At 44.6% G+C, this 20,927-nt stretch overlaps 1 protein-coding gene across 1 annotated transcript in view; it reads right to left on the bottom strand.

The window, feature by feature from the left end:
* The window catches only part of LMOD3 (leiomodin 3), a 36,561-nt gene extending 23,691 nt beyond the window's left edge, over positions 1 to 12,870 (bottom strand). Inside the window, exons 1-2 of the mRNA XM_063941064.1 lie at positions 12,447 to 12,870; positions 4,861 to 6,342 (exon numbers count right to left, since the gene is read on the bottom strand). Of these exons, the coding sequence (XP_063797134.1) occupies positions 4,861 to 6,342; positions 12,447 to 12,737 (1,773 nt within the window). The 5' untranslated portion in view covers positions 12,738 to 12,870. The remainder of the gene's footprint in view (positions 1 to 4,860; positions 6,343 to 12,446) is intronic.
* Between the last annotated feature and the right edge of the window lie 8,057 nt (positions 12,871 to 20,927).

Below are 20,927 nucleotides of genomic sequence, written 5' to 3'. Positions count from 1 at the left end.
TAATAGCAGAATTGCTAATCTTTCGTTAGCAATTCTGCTATGCTAAGATACACTCCCAGAGGGTAGGCGGCTTTGTGTTTGCATTTCTGCTAAAAGTAGCTAGCAAGCGAACAACTCGGAATGAGGGCCAATGGGCCTAATTCAGAGTTGATCGCAGCAGCAAATTTGTTAGCAGTTGGGCAAAACCACGTTGCACTGAGGGGGAAGGGGCAGATGTAACATGTGCAGAGAGAGTCAGATTTGGGCGGGGTGTGTTCAAACTGAAACCTAAATTGCAGTGTAAAAATAAAGCAGCCAGTATTTACCCTGCACAGAAACAAAATAACCCACCCAAATCTAACTCTCTGTGCACATGTTACATCTGCCCCACCTGCAGTGCACATGGGGGTAATTCAGAGTTGATCGCAGCAGCAAATTTATTAGCAGTTGGGCAAAACCATGGTGGTCATTCAGAGTTGTTCGCTCTGTAATTTTTTTTCGCAACGGAGCGATTAGTCGCTAATGCGCATGCGCAATGTCCGCAGTACGACTGCGCCAAGTAAATTTGCTATGCAATTACGTATTTTACTCACGGCATTTCGAGGTTTTTTCTTCGTTCTGGTAATCGTAATGTGATTGACAGGAAGTGGGTGTTTTTGGGCGGAAACTGTCCGTTTTATGGGAGTGTGTGAAAAAACGCTACCTATTCTGGGAAAAACGCGGGAGTGCCTGGAGAAACGGGGTAGTGTCTGGGCGAACGCTGGGTGTGTTTGTGACGTCAAACCAGGAACGACAAGCACTGAACTGATCGCAGATGCCGAGTAAGTCTGGAGCTACTCTGAAACTGCTAAGAGGTGTGTAATCGCAATTCTGCTAATCTTTCGTTCGCAATTTTGATAAGCTAAGATTCACTCCCAGTAGGCGGCGGCTTAGCGTGTGCAAAGCTGCTAAAAGCAGCTAGTGAGCGATCAACTCGGAATGAGGGCCCATATATACTCACAAGGGACTGCTTCTGCATAAAAATAGACCTCAAAGAAGCTTTCCATTCTATATCAGTTCACCCCAACCACAGGCGTTTCCTCAGGTTCTCTTGGAAACACAATTTATACCAGTGGACTGTCATGGTATTTGGACTTCCATGTGCACCCTATACATTCACACGGCTATGAAAGCTGTTGTCGCTCACCTGCGCCAGCAGAGCATTCTGTGCATTGTGTACCTAGACGACATACTGCTGGTACACCCAGACCTCGATACCATTACGAAGCACAGAGAAATAGCCCTCTCCTTATTAGAAGACTTGTGCTACACTATAAATACCCCAAAATCCGTACTTACCCCAACCAAGACATTAACGTTCCTGGGGTTCAATCTGGATACCCATTCTTTCTCCCTAGCAGTTCCGTCGGAGAAATGGTTAGACACAAAAACGTATATACAAAAAACTTCTACAAAATACAGATTATCTCTACACTATTTAGCAACAATTATTGGGAAAATAATCGCAATGTCCCAAGGTTTTCGACATGTACCTCTACTATGCAGGGAACTGCAGGGCTTACTAAGAACACTAATTCACGCCTACTATACCTGGAAAGATACAATTTTTCTCTCCAGAAGAGCGAAGACAGAGCTGTTTCACTGGAACAGTTTCTCTACTCCTCCTCCCCGCCCTCTCCTAGACCCCCCACCCTCCATGACGATAACCACAGATGCGTCTTTAACAGGTTGGGGAGGATTTTCTCGAGAGAAAGCAGTCAGGGGCCCTTGGTCAACTGAAGAATCCCAACTGCACATCAACATACTAGAGCTACGTGCAGCAAAACTAGCTCTAAAGGTGTTAGTCCCCGCCCACGTAAAAGACTCCTCCATTCACCTATGCATGACCGCAGTGTCATACATAAACAGAATGGGGGGTACCAAGTCAATATCCCTATGCAGAGAAGCCTTAGAAATTTGGAACTGGGCTACACAAAGGGGCATAATCCTTCTCGCGTCCTACATCCCGGGACAGTTAAACGAGCTAGCAGACTCCTTGTCCCGCAAAAGACTTTCCCTAGATTCTGTGGCCCTAAAAAGCCACGTTTTTCTAACAATAATCCAAACCTTTGGGAACTGCAAATGCTCAGACCCAGCGATTTGTGTCCAGTATATGGACAACAGGAGTATGGAGGATTGATGCAATGTCCTTTCCGTGGACAGATCTACCTCACCCGTATGCCTCCCCCCCCCCCCCCCTGGCACTTCTCCTGAAAGTACTCCAGAAAATCAGGGAAGACCGGGTACCCCACATAGTGTTAGTATACCCAGTCTGGCCATCCAAGGTATGGTTCCCTTTGATCAACCAACTACGTATAGGCCCCAAAATTCCCCTGGGCCTATCCAGGGAGTGTTTCCAAGGAACCCCGGACAAACTAGAGACTCTTCCCCAGTGCATGTGGATGGCAATATCACTGGGTTGTTAACCGACCTCTCTTTAGCCTCTCCAACAAGAGCCCTGATTAACGCATCCTTAAGACCTCGTACAAGAGCCAGATATTGCGCAATAATTAAGGAATTTGATGCGTGGCGATCTCAACATATAACCTCTAACCAGAACTCACTAATTCACCTAGCTCTAGATTTCCTAGCCTCTAAATACCAAATGGGACTAGCGTCAGCTACCATAAGGTCATATGGCTCGGCTCTAGCCATCATAATCCCGAACTTAACAGTGAACAAATTATACTTGTGTCTGCTCAGAGACATTCACCTCTCTAGGTCCATACTGCCAAAGTACTCAAACACCTGGGACATAGAACCATTTCTCTCTTTCCTGTCCTCTTGGAACACAGACACTAATATCAGCCTATTATCTCGCAAACTAGCATCATTACTGGCTCTGGCTATAGCTGTGAGAGGAGCTGAACTCACCGTCTTACACATCTCAGACCCATGGCTTTCACTCACACCTACGGGATACCATATCATACTCAAAGGACACACTAAAACCTCCTCCTTTAATAGCCCTATTGTGGAGCTCGATATTATCCAAGAGCCTCAAGACCCAAGTCTGCGCATAGCCTCCTACTTATCAACCTACCTTTCCAGACAGAACAATTAAGAGATAACATAACACAACTCTTTATCACCTGTAGAAAACCATATTGACCTGCTAGACCCTCAACTATTAGGGGGTGGATAGTGGCTTCCATGAAAGAAGCAGTCATCGATACATATCACTTCAAAAGCCATTCCCTACGGGTAGCTGCCGCAACAAGAGTGGCTGCCAAAGGCATTCCTTTGCAGTCCATCATGCTAGCTGCAAGATGGTCCTCCGCTCACACACACTTTTGCAAAACACTACTGGAGGCCAACAGACTCGCAAAAATTCGAGTTCCTCAGAGCAACCACCAGGTATGTGGTAGTCTGCCCACCTGCTGTTGCTAGGTGGCAACCCTCCCGAAGAACAAAACACTAGTTTGCAGGAATCTATGACCTGCAAACTGGATTTGTTCTAGGGAACAGGATTGCCACCTAGCAACAGCTCCTACCCAACCCACCTTGGGATTGCACCAATGTTGCTGGGGCTGTTATTTCCTCTAAAAAAACTCTATTTCAGATACTAATTTTCTCCCTTTCGTTGTTCCTTAGGCGCACTGATGGACCAAAAGAAGCCGCAAGCAGCTGCCAATAAAGAACAGAAGTAGATTACTTTCCGCCTTGGACGTTTATACCTAAAGTTCTGCTGATACTAACTGTTTCTAATTCTTTGTTTCCGCTACTACCTTTAGCATACAGTTTAAACCTTTATCACTCCCCTCTGTTCATTTTGGGGAACGTTATCAGTTTCAGTTAAATAAACCATCTCTGGTTTCAATGCACTACGAGTGGCTCTTCTCTTACGATAATCCATACAAAGCTAATTAAGCGGGCGCGCCAGCCACTGTAGCAATTTCGGGAGGCTTGCTGCCTAACCCACCTGTTGTTGCTAGGTGGCAATCCTGTTCCCTAGAACAAATCCAGTTTGCAGGTCATAGATTCCTGCAAACTAGTATTTGCTCCTGTATAGGAAATATGAGAATTCTAACTATATATAAAGTTACTTCTCTGAGAATTACACGTAACTTATTATTATAACATATAGTTAGAATTCTCATGTTTCCTATACAGAAGCAAACAGCTTCATCAGTAAAGTGTTTGCTGTCAGTGTAACAGGTCATGGGTTCTAATCCTGGGTATGACTGCTAAGAAATGTGTGATTTAAAATACAAAACAATGAAATGTATATATACAGTATATACAAAAAAAAAATCAGAACACTACACACACACGCACGCACACATACATATATTTATCTGAATATAGCGGGGCACCAATATTTATCTTGCCTCTGGGCATCTGGAACGAATTTACGCCACTAGGCAGAGGTGTTTGTGGGGAGGGATGCGGGCATGTCACCCCCATCTTCTGGGACTGGCGAGGACTGGCGAGGACAAGGCTTGTAAGTCGCCCTGCAACGGCCACCTGAGAAAGGTGAGGCTTACTCAGCTGGCATTCTGAGGGAACATTGCGACTGTTTGTTATCCGCTACATAAAGTGGCAATGCCATTGACTATCAATGCTCTGTAGATTTAGTTGAATCCAATGCATAGAGCATGCCTTACCTGTGTTTTGTTCAATGATGAACAAGATGATATATAGTGCTGATGAAGAACTCAGAAGGTGTCCAGAAATATAAAGCAATGTGTCTATCTTATCTTACATGCTCTAGTTTAAAAGTGTAAAATAACTTTGAAAAGGAAATAACCCTTCATGGTTTGATCAATGTAACTGTATGAACTTGTTTTATACAGCTGGATTATAGAAGTATATTATATCATTATATAAATACATTCTCACCGCTTTAAGATAGGCCACGTTACTCTGCCGAATATCTTTTAAAAGCACGTCTCTTGGCGTCAGGTCAACGCGAGGAGGTGGGCGACTTCTTGGCACTGGTTTCAGGGTTTTTATTACGTCCTTCAGATTAGGTTTCTCTGACAGCTCTGAACTCTGAGATGTGCCTGACTTGGGAGTAGCTCTCTTCAATTGTATCATATCCCGCAAGCTGGTTCTATCTGCCTCTTCCCTTAACTTTTGAGCTGCAGACTTGTTTTGAAACTTTTTGAGCTTCACTGCTTGGAAAGGTGGAGGCTCGGGATTAGAAATGTTCTGTGAGCTAGGCGCCTGCTTATTCTGTTTACTCTTTCTGAGTGGCACTGCAGGGATTTTAGGTTCCTCAGGGATTGTTGGCATTCTGGAGTTAGTAGGAGGTGGAGGTGGGGGTTGGTTCAACATTGCCCAAAGTTCTGGAGGGATACCAAACTCCAGGCCATTCTCTAGCATTGTCATAATCTCTTCTTGATCTTTGACCTGCTGCTGTTTTTGATCCTCTTTCCTTTTTTGCCTTTGCTTGTCCAGATTTCTAGTTAGCAAATTGGTCACAACCATTCTCGGGCCAGGCAGCTCAAAATGGTAGCCCATTTTCAGCAACGTGTTATTAGCCTTCAGAAGCCTTGCGATCTCCATCTCAGCATGGTGGCCCAACATGTGTCTTTGATTGTGGAACCTCAACTCGGTCAAATGCTCGTTAAACTGCAGGCACCGTATGATGGCCACAATCCCCTTGCCGGTGATAAAGTTGGACTCGATGTTTAAGGTGATGATGCTTCTGTTTTCTCGCAACATGTTGGCCAAGGTGAAGGCGGTGTTCTCATCAGCTCCTACATTTGCCATGCTGAAAGTCTTTACGTGCTTGTTTTTCTTCATGCAGTTTATGAAGTCAATCAGCATTTGTTTTGGAATATTCTCAATGTTGTTTAAGTTAACTTCTGTCACGTCTGGACGGTTTTCTCGTATGGCCTGCAGTGTTCTGTCCAAGTTGGTCTGATTGCCAGAAGGCCTGGCAGTCATTTTAATGAAACTAGAGTCTACCGCTAATTTCTTTGGTATATTTAATTTGGAGACCTTCTCTTCTGGCTTTTTGTCTTCAGTTTTTTCAGTGGAATCTGGAACGTCGGTATTGATTGAAGAGCTGTTATTATCCTGTTCTATCTCTGTCTCCTTCTCTACGACCTCTGTCACCTCCCCGTTCTGTTGAGCTATTGGCTGTATCTCATCTTCTAAATCGATTTCCCCATTTTCTTTTTTTTCTGTCTCCTCTTCTGTTTCCAAGCTTTGCTTTGTTTCCACCTCCTCTTGTACATCACCTGTTCCTTTCGAGCTGTCCGAGTCACAATTTTCTTCCAATATTTCCTTCTTACTCTCTTCTACTGTTGCTTGTTCAGCTACGTTATCGGCCGGACAATCTGACTTCTCGTTCTCCGCTCTGGCAGTTGTTCTCTAATGGTGATAAATGACATAAGAATTAATGATGAGAATCGAATCAAACTTACACAGATCAAAGATTGGCGCTCCGTTTCCTGGAACTCTGGCTGTCGCTGCACCTTTCCCGCCCCCAGATCCATATCTGTACATGTGTAGTACATATACGGCGCATATCGACAAACATTGGAGGTGGGCGTAATCCATTAGGTACATCAATAATTATTGTATTCTCCTTTAGGGGTCTATTTACTAATCCTTGGATGGAGATAAAGTCGCTGGAGGTAAAGTACCAGCCAATCGGCTCCTAACTGACATGCCGCAGGCTGTGTTTGAAAAATGACAGTTAGGAGCCGATCGGCTGGTACTTTATCTCCAGCCACTTTATCTCCATCCAAGGATTAGTAAATAGACCCCTTAGTTTATTTATTAATTATTAATTTGACACATTCAGAGAATCGCACATTTTTACTGTGTGTTGCGTATACTGTATATGGGCAATGTAGGTGAATTTGCTGCTAGGGTGTAAGCGGGTACTCCAAAACCCTCACATAAATACATAGTAGTCACCATACAAGAAAACAATGGAGGTCATTCCGAGTTGTTCGCTCGCAAGCCGATTTTAGCAGATTTGCTCACGCTAAGCCGCCGCCTACTGGGAGTGAATCTTAGCATCTTAAAATTGCGAACGACGTATTCGCAATATTGCGATTACACACCTCGTAGCAGTTTCTGAGTAGCTTCAGACTTACTCGGCATCTGCGATCAGTTCAGTGCTTGTCGTTCCTGGTTTGACGTCACAAACACACCCAGCGTTCGCCCAGACACTCCCCCGTTTCTCCGGCCACTCCTGCGTTTTTTCCGGAAACGGTAGCGTTTTTATCCACACGCCCCTAAAACGCCGTGTTTCCGCCCAGTAACACCCATTTCCTGTCAATCACATTACGATCGCCAGAACGAAGAAAAAGCCGTGAGTAAAAATCCTATCTTCATAGCAAATTTACTTGGCGCAGTCGCAGTGCGAACATTGCGCATGCGTACTAAGCAGAAAAACGCTGCGATGCGAAGAAATTTACAGAGCGAACGACTCGGAATGAGGGCCAATGTGTTGGATGGTTTCTCGCTATGTGACATGTAAAACACTTTGGAATTGGACAATTTGACAAATAGAAAATCAGAAATTGGCATCAATTTGCTGAGAACCAGACACATCACTGAGTGTTACTGTTTGCATGAATGATTATACAGGGGGAGATTCATGAAGCCTGGTGAAGAGATAAAGTGGAAGGTGATAACACATCAGCCAAGCAGCTCCTAGCTGTCATTTTTCAAACTCAGCTTGTAACATGACAGTTAGGAGCTGATTGGCTGGTGCATTATCACCTTCACTTTATCACTTCTCCAGGATTAATAAATCTGCCCCACAGTCATCATTTGCTCCCAAACACTGGAAAATAGACAAAAATGGTCGTTCAGACACATTGATTAAATCTGTTGGATTTAACCAATTTACCTGAACAACCGTTTCCACATGTGTAAGGGCAAATGAAGTATCCCTTAAATGTAACAATACAGAAAGCCCCTGCAGCAGCTGTCCCCACAGCAGTGGCAAACGCAGGATTTCTAGAGGGGGGGTTTCCAGATGTAATCCACAATCTACCACTCTGCAGAACATGGAATACACTATTAATATGTAACACTATAGACGGTCTATAGACTGTATCAAACATTGAAATAATATAAATAAGATAAGTGGCCATGAAAAAGGTTAAACATACTGTAATAAATAAATACGCCAACACAATGGAACCAGTACTACACTTTCTAAGCACACATTCTTCCACCTCATGATAGGGCTCCTGTCTCTTCTTCCTGGTAGCTACTCTCTGGTCCAGTGCACTGATTGAGTGCTCAGATCCACACACAGCAAACTTGGTAGAAGAAGCTGCTACCACTGGGCACGTGCAGCAGTTCTGCTCTGTCTCTTAACTTGCATGATGTGGCAGCAGCTCTTGTAATCGTATTATATACCGTTGCTATTGTCAAAATTTGAGCCAAATGCCAAGAGAAGGGGGGAGGGGGGGGGGGGTTCCGGGCAACCAGAAACACCCCCCCCCCCCCCCTGCATGTGCCTATGGAGAAGGCAATTAACAAATTAACAGATGGTGTTAGCCCTTTGACTGCAATGGAGCTTCCCTGCCGGAGAGGGATCTTACAATCCCTCTTCAGTGGCTGCAGGAGGTCCCACTGTGCATTGTGGCTTTTTCTGCATTATGCATGCGCAACTGGAAAGCCGCGCAGTGGCTACATGGGGGCCTATAGGTGGAAATAAAGTGATCACATACAGATGTAGCCACACTCATCGTGGCTACAACTGTGCTATATGGGCACAAATGGCGCTACTTGCACTTCATGCGAATGGGGCGCACACCCCAGACGTGGATGTGGTCGTGCCTAACAAAGCACGATTGTGGTAAGATGTAGCTGCGATGAGCGTGGCTACATCTGTACGCGATCACTTTACTTTTTCCTGCTCACTGAGACGGACTCTTATCGGAGCACATGTTACAGCAATTTAAATTGATACACTTCAAAATACAATATTAAGGATTCTTAATATTTGGGGGTCAGATCACAAATCATAATAAATATGCCCTATTGAGTGACGTTTATACAAGTGGGACATCATATGTGTAAAAGAAAACGCCAGGACATGGGTCAGTTTTTCATCTAAATTCTATCCATGTTTTTGCTGGATACAAATTCCAACGTTCATAAGCATCTCTCCCCACACAAAAAGTATCAAATTGGTGTCAGCAGAAGTTTCTTCATTATAGGGGATACGGTCCTTAGGTCGTCCTCACTTAGGTCGACCACTATTGGTTGACATGCAATAGATCGACACCTGAAAAAAGTCGATATAAGTTTTTCACGAATTATTTCTACATTTTTTTTACTTTTTCATACTTTGCAATCTACGTGGACTACAATTGGGAATAGTAAACTTGTTCGCCTTGCTTGAAGCATGGCGAGCCATTCGAACCATGCACTAATTGGAGTTCCCGGTCACTTTAGGAAGAAAACGACACACAAAAAAAACTGCACGTCGACCTTTTTCCATGTCAACCTGCCAACCATGTCTGCCTTTTCCAGTTGTCAACCTACTGCCTGTCGACCAATAGTGATCGACCTAATGAGTGTCGACCTAAATAGGGTCAACCCAATAAACCCGTTCCCATTATAGGCCTAATTCAAGGTTGATTGCAAAAGCAGAATCTTCCTCTAATGGGCAAAACCATGTGCAGTACAGGGGAGAGGGGAGGGGGGGGGGGGTTTGGGCAGCTATAACATGTGCAAAGAGAGTTAGATTTGGGTGGGGTGTGTTCAAACTGAAATCTACAGATGGATCCGCGCTCATCTGAGGCGGCTCCATCGCAAACGAGCACTCCCGGCGTGACTAGGCGATCCGCTCCCATTCAGAGCGTCCCTGTCAGGGCGAGCGGACGGAGATGCTCTCCATTCAAATGAACGGGGTGCCATCTGTAAATTGCAGTGTAAACATAAAGCAGCCAGTATTTACTCTGCACAGAAATAATATGTATGGTGTAATACTGCCTCACAGTATGGGTTTGATTACCACCATGGCCCTAACTGTGTGGAGTTATATTCTTCCGTACTTGCGTGGGTTTCCTCTGGGTACTCCGGTTTCCTCCCCCAATCCAAATATATGCTGGTAGGTTAATTGGCTCCCAACAAAATTAACCCTAGCATGAATGTGTGTGCGTGTACATGTGGTAGGGAATATAGATTGTAAGCTCCACTGGGGCAGGGACTGATGTGAATGGCCAAATATTATCTGTAAAGCGCTGCGGAATATGTGTGCGCTATATAAATAACTGGTAATAAATAAACAACATAACCCACCCAAATCTAACTCTCTCTGCACATGTTACATGTTCACCACCTGCAGCACACATGGTTTTGCCCATTAGAGGAAGATTTTGCTTTTGCAATTAACCTTGAATTAGGCCCTATATGTACCATATTGTGGGATCTACTGCAGTTCTCCATCACTGACGCTATAATAAGAGCCATTTCTTACATATGATGCAGCTTTGCTATAGGGGAGTAAAACCAAAAATAGCAAGTTACTTTGAAGGTATCAGTCAGCACACCAGGGGGGTACTTCAGAGTTAATCGTAGCAGCAAATTTGTAAGCAGTTGGGCAAAACCATGGCCCTCATTCCGAGTTGTTCGCTCGCTAGCTGCTTTTAGCAGCTTTGCACACGCTAGGCCACCGCCCTCTGGGAGTGAATCTTAGCTTAGCAAAATTGCGAACAAAAGATTAGCAGAATTGCGAATAGAAAATTCTTAGCAGTTTCTGAGTAGCTCCAGACTTACTCAGCCATTGCGACCAGTTCAGTCAGATTCGTTCCTGGTTTGACGTCACAAACACACCCAGCGTTCGCCCAAACACTCCCCCGTTTCTTCAGACACTCCCGCGTTGTTCCCAGAAACACCAGCGTTTTTTCGCACATTCCCAGAAAACGTCCAGTTTCCGCCCAGAAACACCCACTTCCTGTCAATCACACTCCGATCACCAGAACAATGAAAAAACCTTGTTATGCCGTGAGTAAAATACCTAACTTTTGTGTAAAATAACTAAGCGCATGCGCTCTGCGAACCTTGCGCATGCGCAGTAAGCGACTAATCGCAATATAGCGAAAATTGGCAACGAGCGAACAACTCGGAATGACCCCCCATGTGCACTGCAGGAGGGGAGCAGATATAACATGTGCAGAGAGAGTTAGATTTGGGTGGGGTGTGTTCAAACTGAAATCTAAATTGCAGTGTAAAAATAAAGCAGCCAGTATTTACCCTGCACAGAAACAATATAACCCACCCAAATCTAACTCTCTCTGCACATGTTATATCTCCCCCACTCCCCTGCAGTGCACATGGTTTTGCCCAACTGCTAACAAACTTGCTGCTGCGATCAACTCTGAATTACCCCCCTGGTGTGTCCGAGTGCAAAGTTTCTTGCTCTTTTTTGCCTTACTCCAACCTCAGAATCAGGCCCTGTATGTATGTACTTTAGTACGCAGATTTATCAATCATTCTAAATCAATCAGATTATAGGTTTGCCATAATATCCCTTTAATCCGGAAACAATGGGGGTCATTCCGAGTTGATCGCTAGCAGATTTCGTTCGCTGCGCAGCGATCAGGCAAAAAAATCTGCACTTTTGCGCATGCGTACGTGGCGCAATGCGCACGCGCATCATACTATTACAACGAACGATGTAGTTTCACACAAGGTCTAGCAAAGCTTTTCAGTCGCACTACTGGCCGCAGAGTGATTGACATGAAGTGGGCGTTTCTGGGTGTCAACTTGACCGTTTTCAGGGAGTGTTTGAAAAAACGCAGGCGTGCCAGGAAAAACGCAGGCGTGGTTGGGCGAACGCAGGGCGTGTTCGTGACGTCAAAACAGGAACTGAACAGTCTGAAGTGATCGCAAGCGCTGAGTAGGTCTGAAGTTACTCTGAAACTGCACAAAATTATTTTGTAGCCACTCTGCGATCCTTTCGTTTGCACTTCTGCTAAGCTAAAATACACTCCCAGTGGGAGGCGGCATAGCGTTTGCACGGCTGCTAAAAACAGCTAGCGAGCGATCAACTCGGAATGACCACCAATATCCCTAAATTCAAGTCTGCATTTCACCAGTCTTTAATCAGCCACAGGACCTGTGTAAATCATAGGTGTGGTCATAGGTGTCCCGAATTAAAGGGATATTATGGTAAGCCTAAGTATAGCTATCATTTATCTAGTACATTCTATACAACGATAACTAGAATCTGGTTGCTAGGCAACACCTCAATTTGTCCTCTTTGGAAAGTTTGGTAAATCTGCCCCACTCAGCCCACATGGTAGCCATAGGTCCCATTACCATGCATGTGTGCGTTAGCTCCACCCTAACTCTTCATGTGGCCACTCCCACCATTGGGTGGATGCGCAGAGTGACAGAGATAGGGAGCACATCATGAAAATGCGCCACTCTAGCCTTTATATTTGCCTTAGTACATAAACCCCATAGTACATAAACCAGTTTTATCTTAGCTTTACCGCAGATGGTAGAAGGGTAACAGGAACCCTCTCTTCCTCCAACATACGCTTGGATTCCTTTTCCCAATGTAGATATCCAATGAGGGATCTGTGGTCAAACTGTCCTGTTGGAGGTTTCTCTGTCTGGTCCTTTTGTATCATTCCCACAGGTACTTTGGGATCCGGTGCCAGCACCTCCATTTCACTCTGGAGCTCTTTTAGCTCTTCCGGAGACAGATTGGCCAAAATCTCATCTTCATCAATATCTGCAAACAGTTCCTCCGAATCTGAGTCTTGGCTGTGTTGGGACATGGTGGTTAGTGCTGTCCTCACAGAGCAGCAGAGAAGCAGGCGGCTATGGACAAGTGTCCTGTGCTCTGAGAGGCCCCTACAGCACCTAGGATTCAGCCGACAGTCACTCCAGCTGAGGCCAGAGCTATATTAAGCTGTGCAAGGGCTTGATAGGGAATTTATGACCATGGTCTGTTTTCAGCAACTGGTGTCAGCTGTGGAAACGCTCATGACATTTGAGTACAGCTGGTCCCCCCTCCGCATTGTGTAATATGTGGTGGTCATTTTCTAGAGGGTTCTATATTCTGTGCCGTGACTAATTGTGCACAAACATCTGAGCCTTGTCCTCAGTACCTATTACCTCATGAGTACTGTTGTACACATTGTGCTATATAGAGCTGAAGAAGTATAAAGAAAATCTATTGTGAAATACCGCTTAGCTCATTAACAACAGTTTTAAGCGTGACTTAGTATATTTTTGTAGCACTATGAAATGAAATAAGCAATCGGTATGCAGTAGAGTGTATATCCTTGTCAGCGTGTAAAGGGGAAACAATTATGTTCTTGTGTCTTATTTTCTTTTTCATTTTCTATACTCATTTTGGCCTTTCTTCAACAATGTGATCGCATAGTGATGATTTTCCATCAAGTGCCCATACACAGGGGCCGCAGTGCGAGTACGCATGCAGAAATGCAACTGCCTTTGCCTGATTGACATCGGTCAGGGGTGGTGATGCAGTGTTGCGGTGAAAACAGGGGCGGGTCGACTGTCTTCGCAGCCTGGCCGCGGAGGCAGGAGGGCTTCCTTTATTCAGCAATGCAATTACAATTGAATTGCGATCGCATTGCTGGCCGCCACTAGCATGCTGGGCGGCCATGTCCTGTTCTGGGCGACCCCCAGTATAGTAACATACTAAACAGCAGACAGAGAGGGGGGGGGGCAGGGGGCAGGGTACTCCCCCCCCCCACCCCTCACCCTGGTATCCTCCAGCACACTAGAAATTACCTGTAACCATATCTGAACCTATCTGGTAATAGAATTTCAGAGAAATTGGTTGCATGCGTTTGCAAAGACATGTTTAGCTGCTGGTCGCGTCAAGGCTTCTTCGATATCAGCAGTCCTAACACTACATAATGGCAGTGCCCACATAGGGCCATGTGATTTGTCTACAGTAAGGTCTCATGATAAAGGCTCATACTAAAACGCATCCAGACAGAAGGCTGGGAGCCACCCCCAGGATCTCCCATTAGCACAAGAAGGAACAGCATGCCTTCCAAATGCTGCTCCCATTTAATGCCTTCTCACACATGCAGACAAACAGTGGCAGTTGCTCAATCATTCCTGGAGTTAATTATATATCAGGTGCTAGAAAGGGGGATGGGTCACAAACAAACAGCAAACAGGGAGGGGGGTGCAACCCCCTCCCCCCACCTCCGCCCCCAATCCCCCCAGCACACTAAAATTGACCTGTAACCATATCTGAACCTATCTGGTAATGGAATTTCAGAGAACTTGATCGCATGCATTTGCTAAGACATGTTTAATTGCTGGCCGCTCTGATATCAGCAGTCCTAACACTACATAATGGTCATGCCCACATAAGGCCATGTGATTTGTCTACAGTAAGGCCTCATGATAAAGGCTCATACTAAAATGCATCCAGACAGAGGGCTAATTTACCCAGGGGTGGCTTCCAGGTAAGTTAGCCCTCTGTCTGGATGCGTTTTAGTATGAGCCTTTATCATGAGACCTTACTGTAGACAAATCACATGGCCCTATGTGGGCACTGCCATTATGTAGTGTTAGAACTGCGGATATCGGAGAAGCCTTGATGTGGCCAGCAGCTAAACATGTCTTTGCAAATGCATGCGACCAATTACTCTGAAATTCTATTACCAGGTAAGTTCAGATATGGTTACAGGTAACTTTTAGTGTGCTGGGTGGGATACCAGGGTGGGGGGGGGAGCACCCCCACCCTCTCTTTCTGCTGTTTGTCTGTGACCCCTCCCCCTTTCTAGCACCTTATATATAATTATCTCCAGGAATGATTGAGCAACTGCCACTGTTTGTCTGCATGTGTGAGAAGGCATTGAATGGAAGCAGCATTTGGAGGGCATGCTGTTCCTTGTGGTGCTAATGGGAGATCCTAGGGGTGGCTCCCAGCTAAGTTAGCTAAGTTATCTCCAGGAATGATTGAGCAACTGCCACTGTTTGTCTGCATAGTAACATAGGGGTCTATTAACTAAGCCTTGGATGGAGATAAATCCGACAGAGGTAAAGTCCCAGCCAATCAGCTCCTGTCATTTATCAGACACAGCCTGTGACATGGCAGTTAGGAGCCGATTGGCTGGGACTTTATCTCCGTCGGATTTATCTCCATCCAAGTAAATAGTTCCCATAGTAACATAGTTGTTGAGGTTGAAAAAAAAACAATTGTTCATCGAGTGCAACCTATAGAGCCGTATTACATCTTTTTTACAGATTATATTCTTGGATGCTATTGTCGGCTAACAATGTGTCTACCCCTTTCTTAAACACCTCAATTGACTCAGGCATTACAACTTTCACTGGCAGTGAATTCCATAATTTTACTGCCCGCACTGTGAAGAAACCCTTCATATGGTTGGTGTTAAACTTCCTCTCCTCTAACCTTAGAGGGTGACCACGTGTCCTGTGTACAGATCTCTCGATAAGTAAATCGCCTGAAAGTTCCTTATATTGTCCCTGCATGTATTTGTAGATATTAATCATGTCTCCTCTTTGACGCCTTTTTTCTAGAGATGAGCGGATTCGGTTTTACTCGGTTTTACTCGGTTCTCAAAACCGAATCTTATTGGCTATCCAAAACACGTGACATCCGTGAGCCAATTAGATGCCGTTTTGAGAACCGAGTAAAACCGAGTAAAACCGAACCCGCTCATCTCTACTTTTTTCTAGTGTAAACATATCTAACCTAAATAGCGTTTCCTCATAATCCAATTACTCTAAGCCTTTAATCAATTTTGTAGCTCTTCTCTGAACCTTTTTTAGTTCTACTATGTCTTTTTTATAGCGAGGTACCCCGAACTGTACACAGTATTCTAGATGCGGCCGCACCAATGATTTATACAGTGGCAGGATTACACTAATACCTTATTGGACTTTACTGCTGCATCTTGACATTGGGCACTACTGCGAAGTCTACTATCAATGATCACCCCAAAATCCTTCTCCATTACTGATTTGCCAAGAATTACCCCATTTAATATATAGATTGCATGTTCGTTTTTGATCCCAGTACATATGGGAAAGGGATGTCTTCTGCACCAGACAACATTTTTTATTATATAAATGTATTTGTTAAGGAAATCCCCAAATTGTATTAATGTATACACAATTCTGCTTACATCCATAGGGGGATAATTAAGATGGTATTAACATGGCCGCATCTATAATTCCTCCAATGAGTTTTTGAGGTGGATGAACATCCCTTTCCCCTTTTCTGAATAGTCCGATTATCAATATAGTTTCTTCAAGATGATAATGCTATATGGAACTAAATATGTAACCCCTTATAAGGTCAAGGATCATCAATTAAGTTCCCTGATACATCAGTGAAGAATTCGACGATCTGAAGATCCCCACCATTAGCAAATTTATCAATGAGTCATAAAGAATAGAGTATCATTGCACCTAATTAATTATTAATATAACCGGGATCACCAAACTGCTTTTCTCCATCAACACTTTCCTCTCCCCCCCCCCCTTTTTCCACCCCCCCCTTGTTTTTCACATTGTTTTTCACAATTTTTTTTTTTCACTCATTCTTTTTATTCATCACAGATTGGTTTTAAAACACGTCACTTTCACTTCCCAATGGCTATTAAATGAGCCCCTCTGCTCAATATACTTTAACACCACAGTCACAATATTCACTATCTCATGTTAATCATTTTTTGTCACTAAATTAGGTCTCTGAGGAGTCTATCATTTATTATTTTTCACTTTATTATTATTTTTTAATATTTTTTATTAATATTTTTTATTAATAATGAAATAAAAAATAGTTTTTTTCAAAACAGTTTTTGCAATCACAAGACGTTCAGTCGTATTACACATTTGTTCACCAGTAATACCCACCACAGTCCAGAATAAATCACTTAATAGTTATAATTCTGAATGCACAAAATATGTGTCCATTTGAACTATAAATATGGGTACTGTCCCAGAGCAATAGTAACCACAGTTCGGTCCGGGAATATTAACAGGGACTGTGATTACCGAATCACAGATTGCAGTGTCATTCACAATTTGAATTCATGTCCCGACAGGATTACCAAAGGATCAAAGAAACAGATATGCGCTCCACGGGAATGAGTCTGCAAACGTCATGCGGCTCACCGGAGTCCGCGCAGCGGTCCCGTGAAACGCATGACAGGAAGTCTTAATGTGATAGGAGGGATGCCTTGTTAAAAGCATCCCGGATTAGGCAATCGGGTTTGCCTCGTTAAAGCATTTGCGAAACGTGCACGTCGGCGTTTCAGAGCGGGGCCGCAAAGCCCGCTCACTGATCACTGTGCCTAACATGCTCGTACAATGAATATATGTTATAAGAATACTGTCACTGTTAGGGTACTATTATGCAGGAATTTAACAACGTTTAATGGTCAAGTGTGCTAGAATTAATTACACAATAATTGTTAATATAGAGAGCACACAGGGACCGTTACAATTTGGGCGGCTCACAACTGTTGCAGACAGTAATGGCCGACATGCTTTAGATTAGAAACTGTTACAATGTGTTTGAAACAATTAACTGACAATTGATGAAACACGATGTTTCCTTAACATTACAACATATATGGAGGGTTGTTATTGAATTACTAGCCGCAGGCAGTAAAGGAATATCTCTGTTATATTGCATGCATATGCACTGAGGTTTTTAGGTTAAAGAGAGGCTTAACCACACACAGTCTGTCGAACCATTTCTTGGAAAAACATCAGAAAAACCCAACTGGAATAAAATTTATTGTCATCCAAAAAGTAAAAAGAAGTTGGAGAGGAGGAGACATTGTTTCAGAAATCAAAAAGACTGAAAGCAAATGGATCTTTGAACTAAAAACTCTTCAACCGAGAGGTTTGAACATCGATATTGAGCTGAATGCATTTTTATAAAATTTACCATCATACTCATTAATCTTAACTATTTTATATATTTTTTGTATTTTTTTTTTAGTAAATATGGCACCTATAGAAACCAAATGACAACACGTGTATAAAAACATGTGAGTCCTGCTGTTTTTAACACTTCCGGACTGGAACTTACGTTTTCTAATCAGAACAATAAAGGTTTTTTTTTAACTATAAAACAGGACCAAAGAGAACAGTCACTTCATCCTTGAAAAAGTGCACTGAATGTGTACGAAACGCGTTGGAGACGTGACCTGGACAGCCAGGCAGAACATCAACCATCCCGGAGACCTGCACCCCCTGCTCGATCACGCCATCAAGAACTTACTCTGGACGCAGCAGTAAACGGCGCTACAACATCGGAGACTCCACGCCAACTAGTGTTCCCCGCTCCCCGCAGCGGAAGCGTGACGGAAACACACACGTGGAGCCACGGGAGGGACGAAGTAACATCATCTCCGTGGAAATAGGGTAAGATAGGGAGAGTTACATCTGATCCACTCCTGACTGTCCAAGAAAAAACGGCTCCAAAAGGAGCTGTAAACATTGTTATTAACCAAATTTCTTTCACAGGTGCCATGCACATTTATTTTTATTTAATCACAAGTGCTCATTCATTTTTTATCTAAGTATCTCTTCTAATTTGAGCTGCTAAATTAGACACAGCGCGGACCACAATCGTTTCTATATTCATTTTTTGTAGTCGCTCTTTGACTACACGTAAACACATTCTGCAACTGAAGCTGAATCAGGTCCTTTATTTGTACATGGTTCTGTCTATTTTTGTAAGGATTGTGTATCTCACCTAAGACGGGATGCTTGATGCAATGCATCCTGCTATTCTTCGAAAGCATAACAGAATCAGAATCAGCTTTATTGGCCACGTATACTTGCGTATACTAGGAATTTGTCTTCGGTTTGCTATACAACAGCCAAGTAGGTAACAGATAAGGAGGTGGGGGGGAAGGGGGGACCAATGAAAAAGTCACACAGATAGGTATACCGTAGGGACACAAGTTAGTTACATGTACGTCTAGTCAGTCAATGTTCAGGAGTTCAGCAGGCGGACTGCTTGGGGAAAGAAACTTTTGAGGCTTCTGGTGGACCTGGCAGGGACGGCCCTGTAGCGCCTGCCTGAAGGAAGCAAGTTAAACATGCTGTGGCCAGGGTGTAGCTGGTCTTTTACTATCTTCATTGCCCGCTTTTTAGCTCTGGACAGGTACAGGTCATGGACTGAGGGAAGGTCGGCCACGATGATCTTCTCTGCGGTTCTGACCACCTTTTGGAGCCTGCATCTGTCCAGAGCTGTACCATACGAGTATTGAGGAGCACAGTACCGACTCCACAATCGCGGAGTAGAAGAGGAGCAGAAGCTTCGGTGGGATGTTGAACTTCCTTAGTTGCCTGAGGAAGGACAGCCTCTGCTGCGCTTTCCCAACAGTGGCATCAGCGTTGGACCCCCATTTAAGGTCCCCGGGAGATTGTGGTCCCTAGAAACTTGAAGGAGTCCACTAGCGATACCACACCGCCAGCAATCGTTAGAGGAGGTGCACTAGATGACTTCTTCCTAAAGTCCACTATCATCTCGACAGTTTTGAGGGGGTTGAGGTCAAGGTTGTTGTGGATGCATCACTGGGCCAACCGGTCTACTTCCCGTCTATAGGCCGATTCGTCCCTGTCCTTGATGAGGCTGATGACGGTGGTGTCATCGGCAAATTTGATGATCTTTACTGATTGCCCTCCGAGGTACAGTCATTTGTGTACAGGGAGAAGAGCAGGGGTGAGAGGACACAGCCCTGAGGGGCCCCTGTACTAATGGACCGCGCTTGAGAGGTGAATTCCCCCCGCTTTCACCACCTGTGTCCTATCTGTCAGGAAGTCTACTATCCAGGAACAGGTAGCTTCTGGGACCCCTAGGCAAAGTAATTTGGGGTGGAGGATGCTGGGGACGATTGTATTGAAGGCCGAGCTGAAATCGACAAACAGGACCCTCGCGTCGGTACCGGGAATGTCTAGGTGCTGTAGAATGTAGTGCAGGCCCAGGTTGACTGCATCCTCGACACACCGATTCGATCGATAGGCGAACTGCAGGGGGTCCAGTTGGGGGCCAGTCACAGTTTTCAGGTGATTCAAAACCAGACGCTCGAACGTTTTCATGACCACAGACGTCAGTGCTATCGGCCTGTAGTCGTTCAGGTTCGTGATAGAGGGTTTCTTGGGGACCGGGATGATAGTAGACCTTTTGAGGCAGGAAGGGACTTTCTGTAGCTCCAGCGATTTGTTGAAGATCTTGGTGAATAGCGTTTATTAACACTATATGCTTGAAAAAAAAATCACAAATGACAGCTCTCCCAGTAAGAGCTGTTATTTGCGATAGAAGGACTTCCAGGTTTAGAACCCGTGAGTCCTTCTGCATAAGCGTCGAGTGATAACGCATGGGGTGCTGGGAGGAATCCGATTGAATCCCTCTCAAGGGGGATCATGGAAAGAAGCCTATAGGCTTCTATAGGGCAACAGCATATATTCACTGCTGCTCTGCTAAGTAGAGCAGTGAGTGAGGGGGGGGGCTCCAAATTCCCCACCACCATGAGACACTACGGCCTGTGGATGAGATGACAGGACAGTGCCTGAAATACAGGACTCTCCCGCCAAAATCAGGTCAGTTGGGAGATATAAATATCATACTTGCCTACTTTCCCGGAATGGCCGGGAGGCTCCCCGAAAATAGGGTTGCCCTCCCGGCCCCCTTAAAGATCACGCAAGTCTCCCAATTTTGAAGGTACCCCCCTTCCTGGCCGCCAACTTAGTGAATAAAGTGATGGTCTGGGCAGTCAATGATGCGATTCTCACTGAATCGCATAATCATAGCCACGCCCCCTGTAGTATAATGCAGGTAATATTGGAATTACAGAGCAGGAAGAGTGGCTACAATTACACAATTGTGGTAACCACACCCCCACTCCACCTCCGCTCCGCCCCCTCCACATGTCATAACCCCACCCCGCCCCCTTTCTGACCCGGTCTGGCTGCTCTCTTCTAGG

This window comes from Pseudophryne corroboree, chromosome 9, assembly GCF_028390025.1.
Source record: "Pseudophryne corroboree isolate aPseCor3 chromosome 9, aPseCor3.hap2, whole genome shotgun sequence".
In the NCBI taxonomy this organism is placed as follows: domain Eukaryota; kingdom Metazoa; phylum Chordata; class Amphibia; order Anura; family Myobatrachidae; genus Pseudophryne; species Pseudophryne corroboree.
Note: the sequence above shows the minus strand (reverse complement) of the source record. Positions and strands in the feature narration are given on the sequence as shown.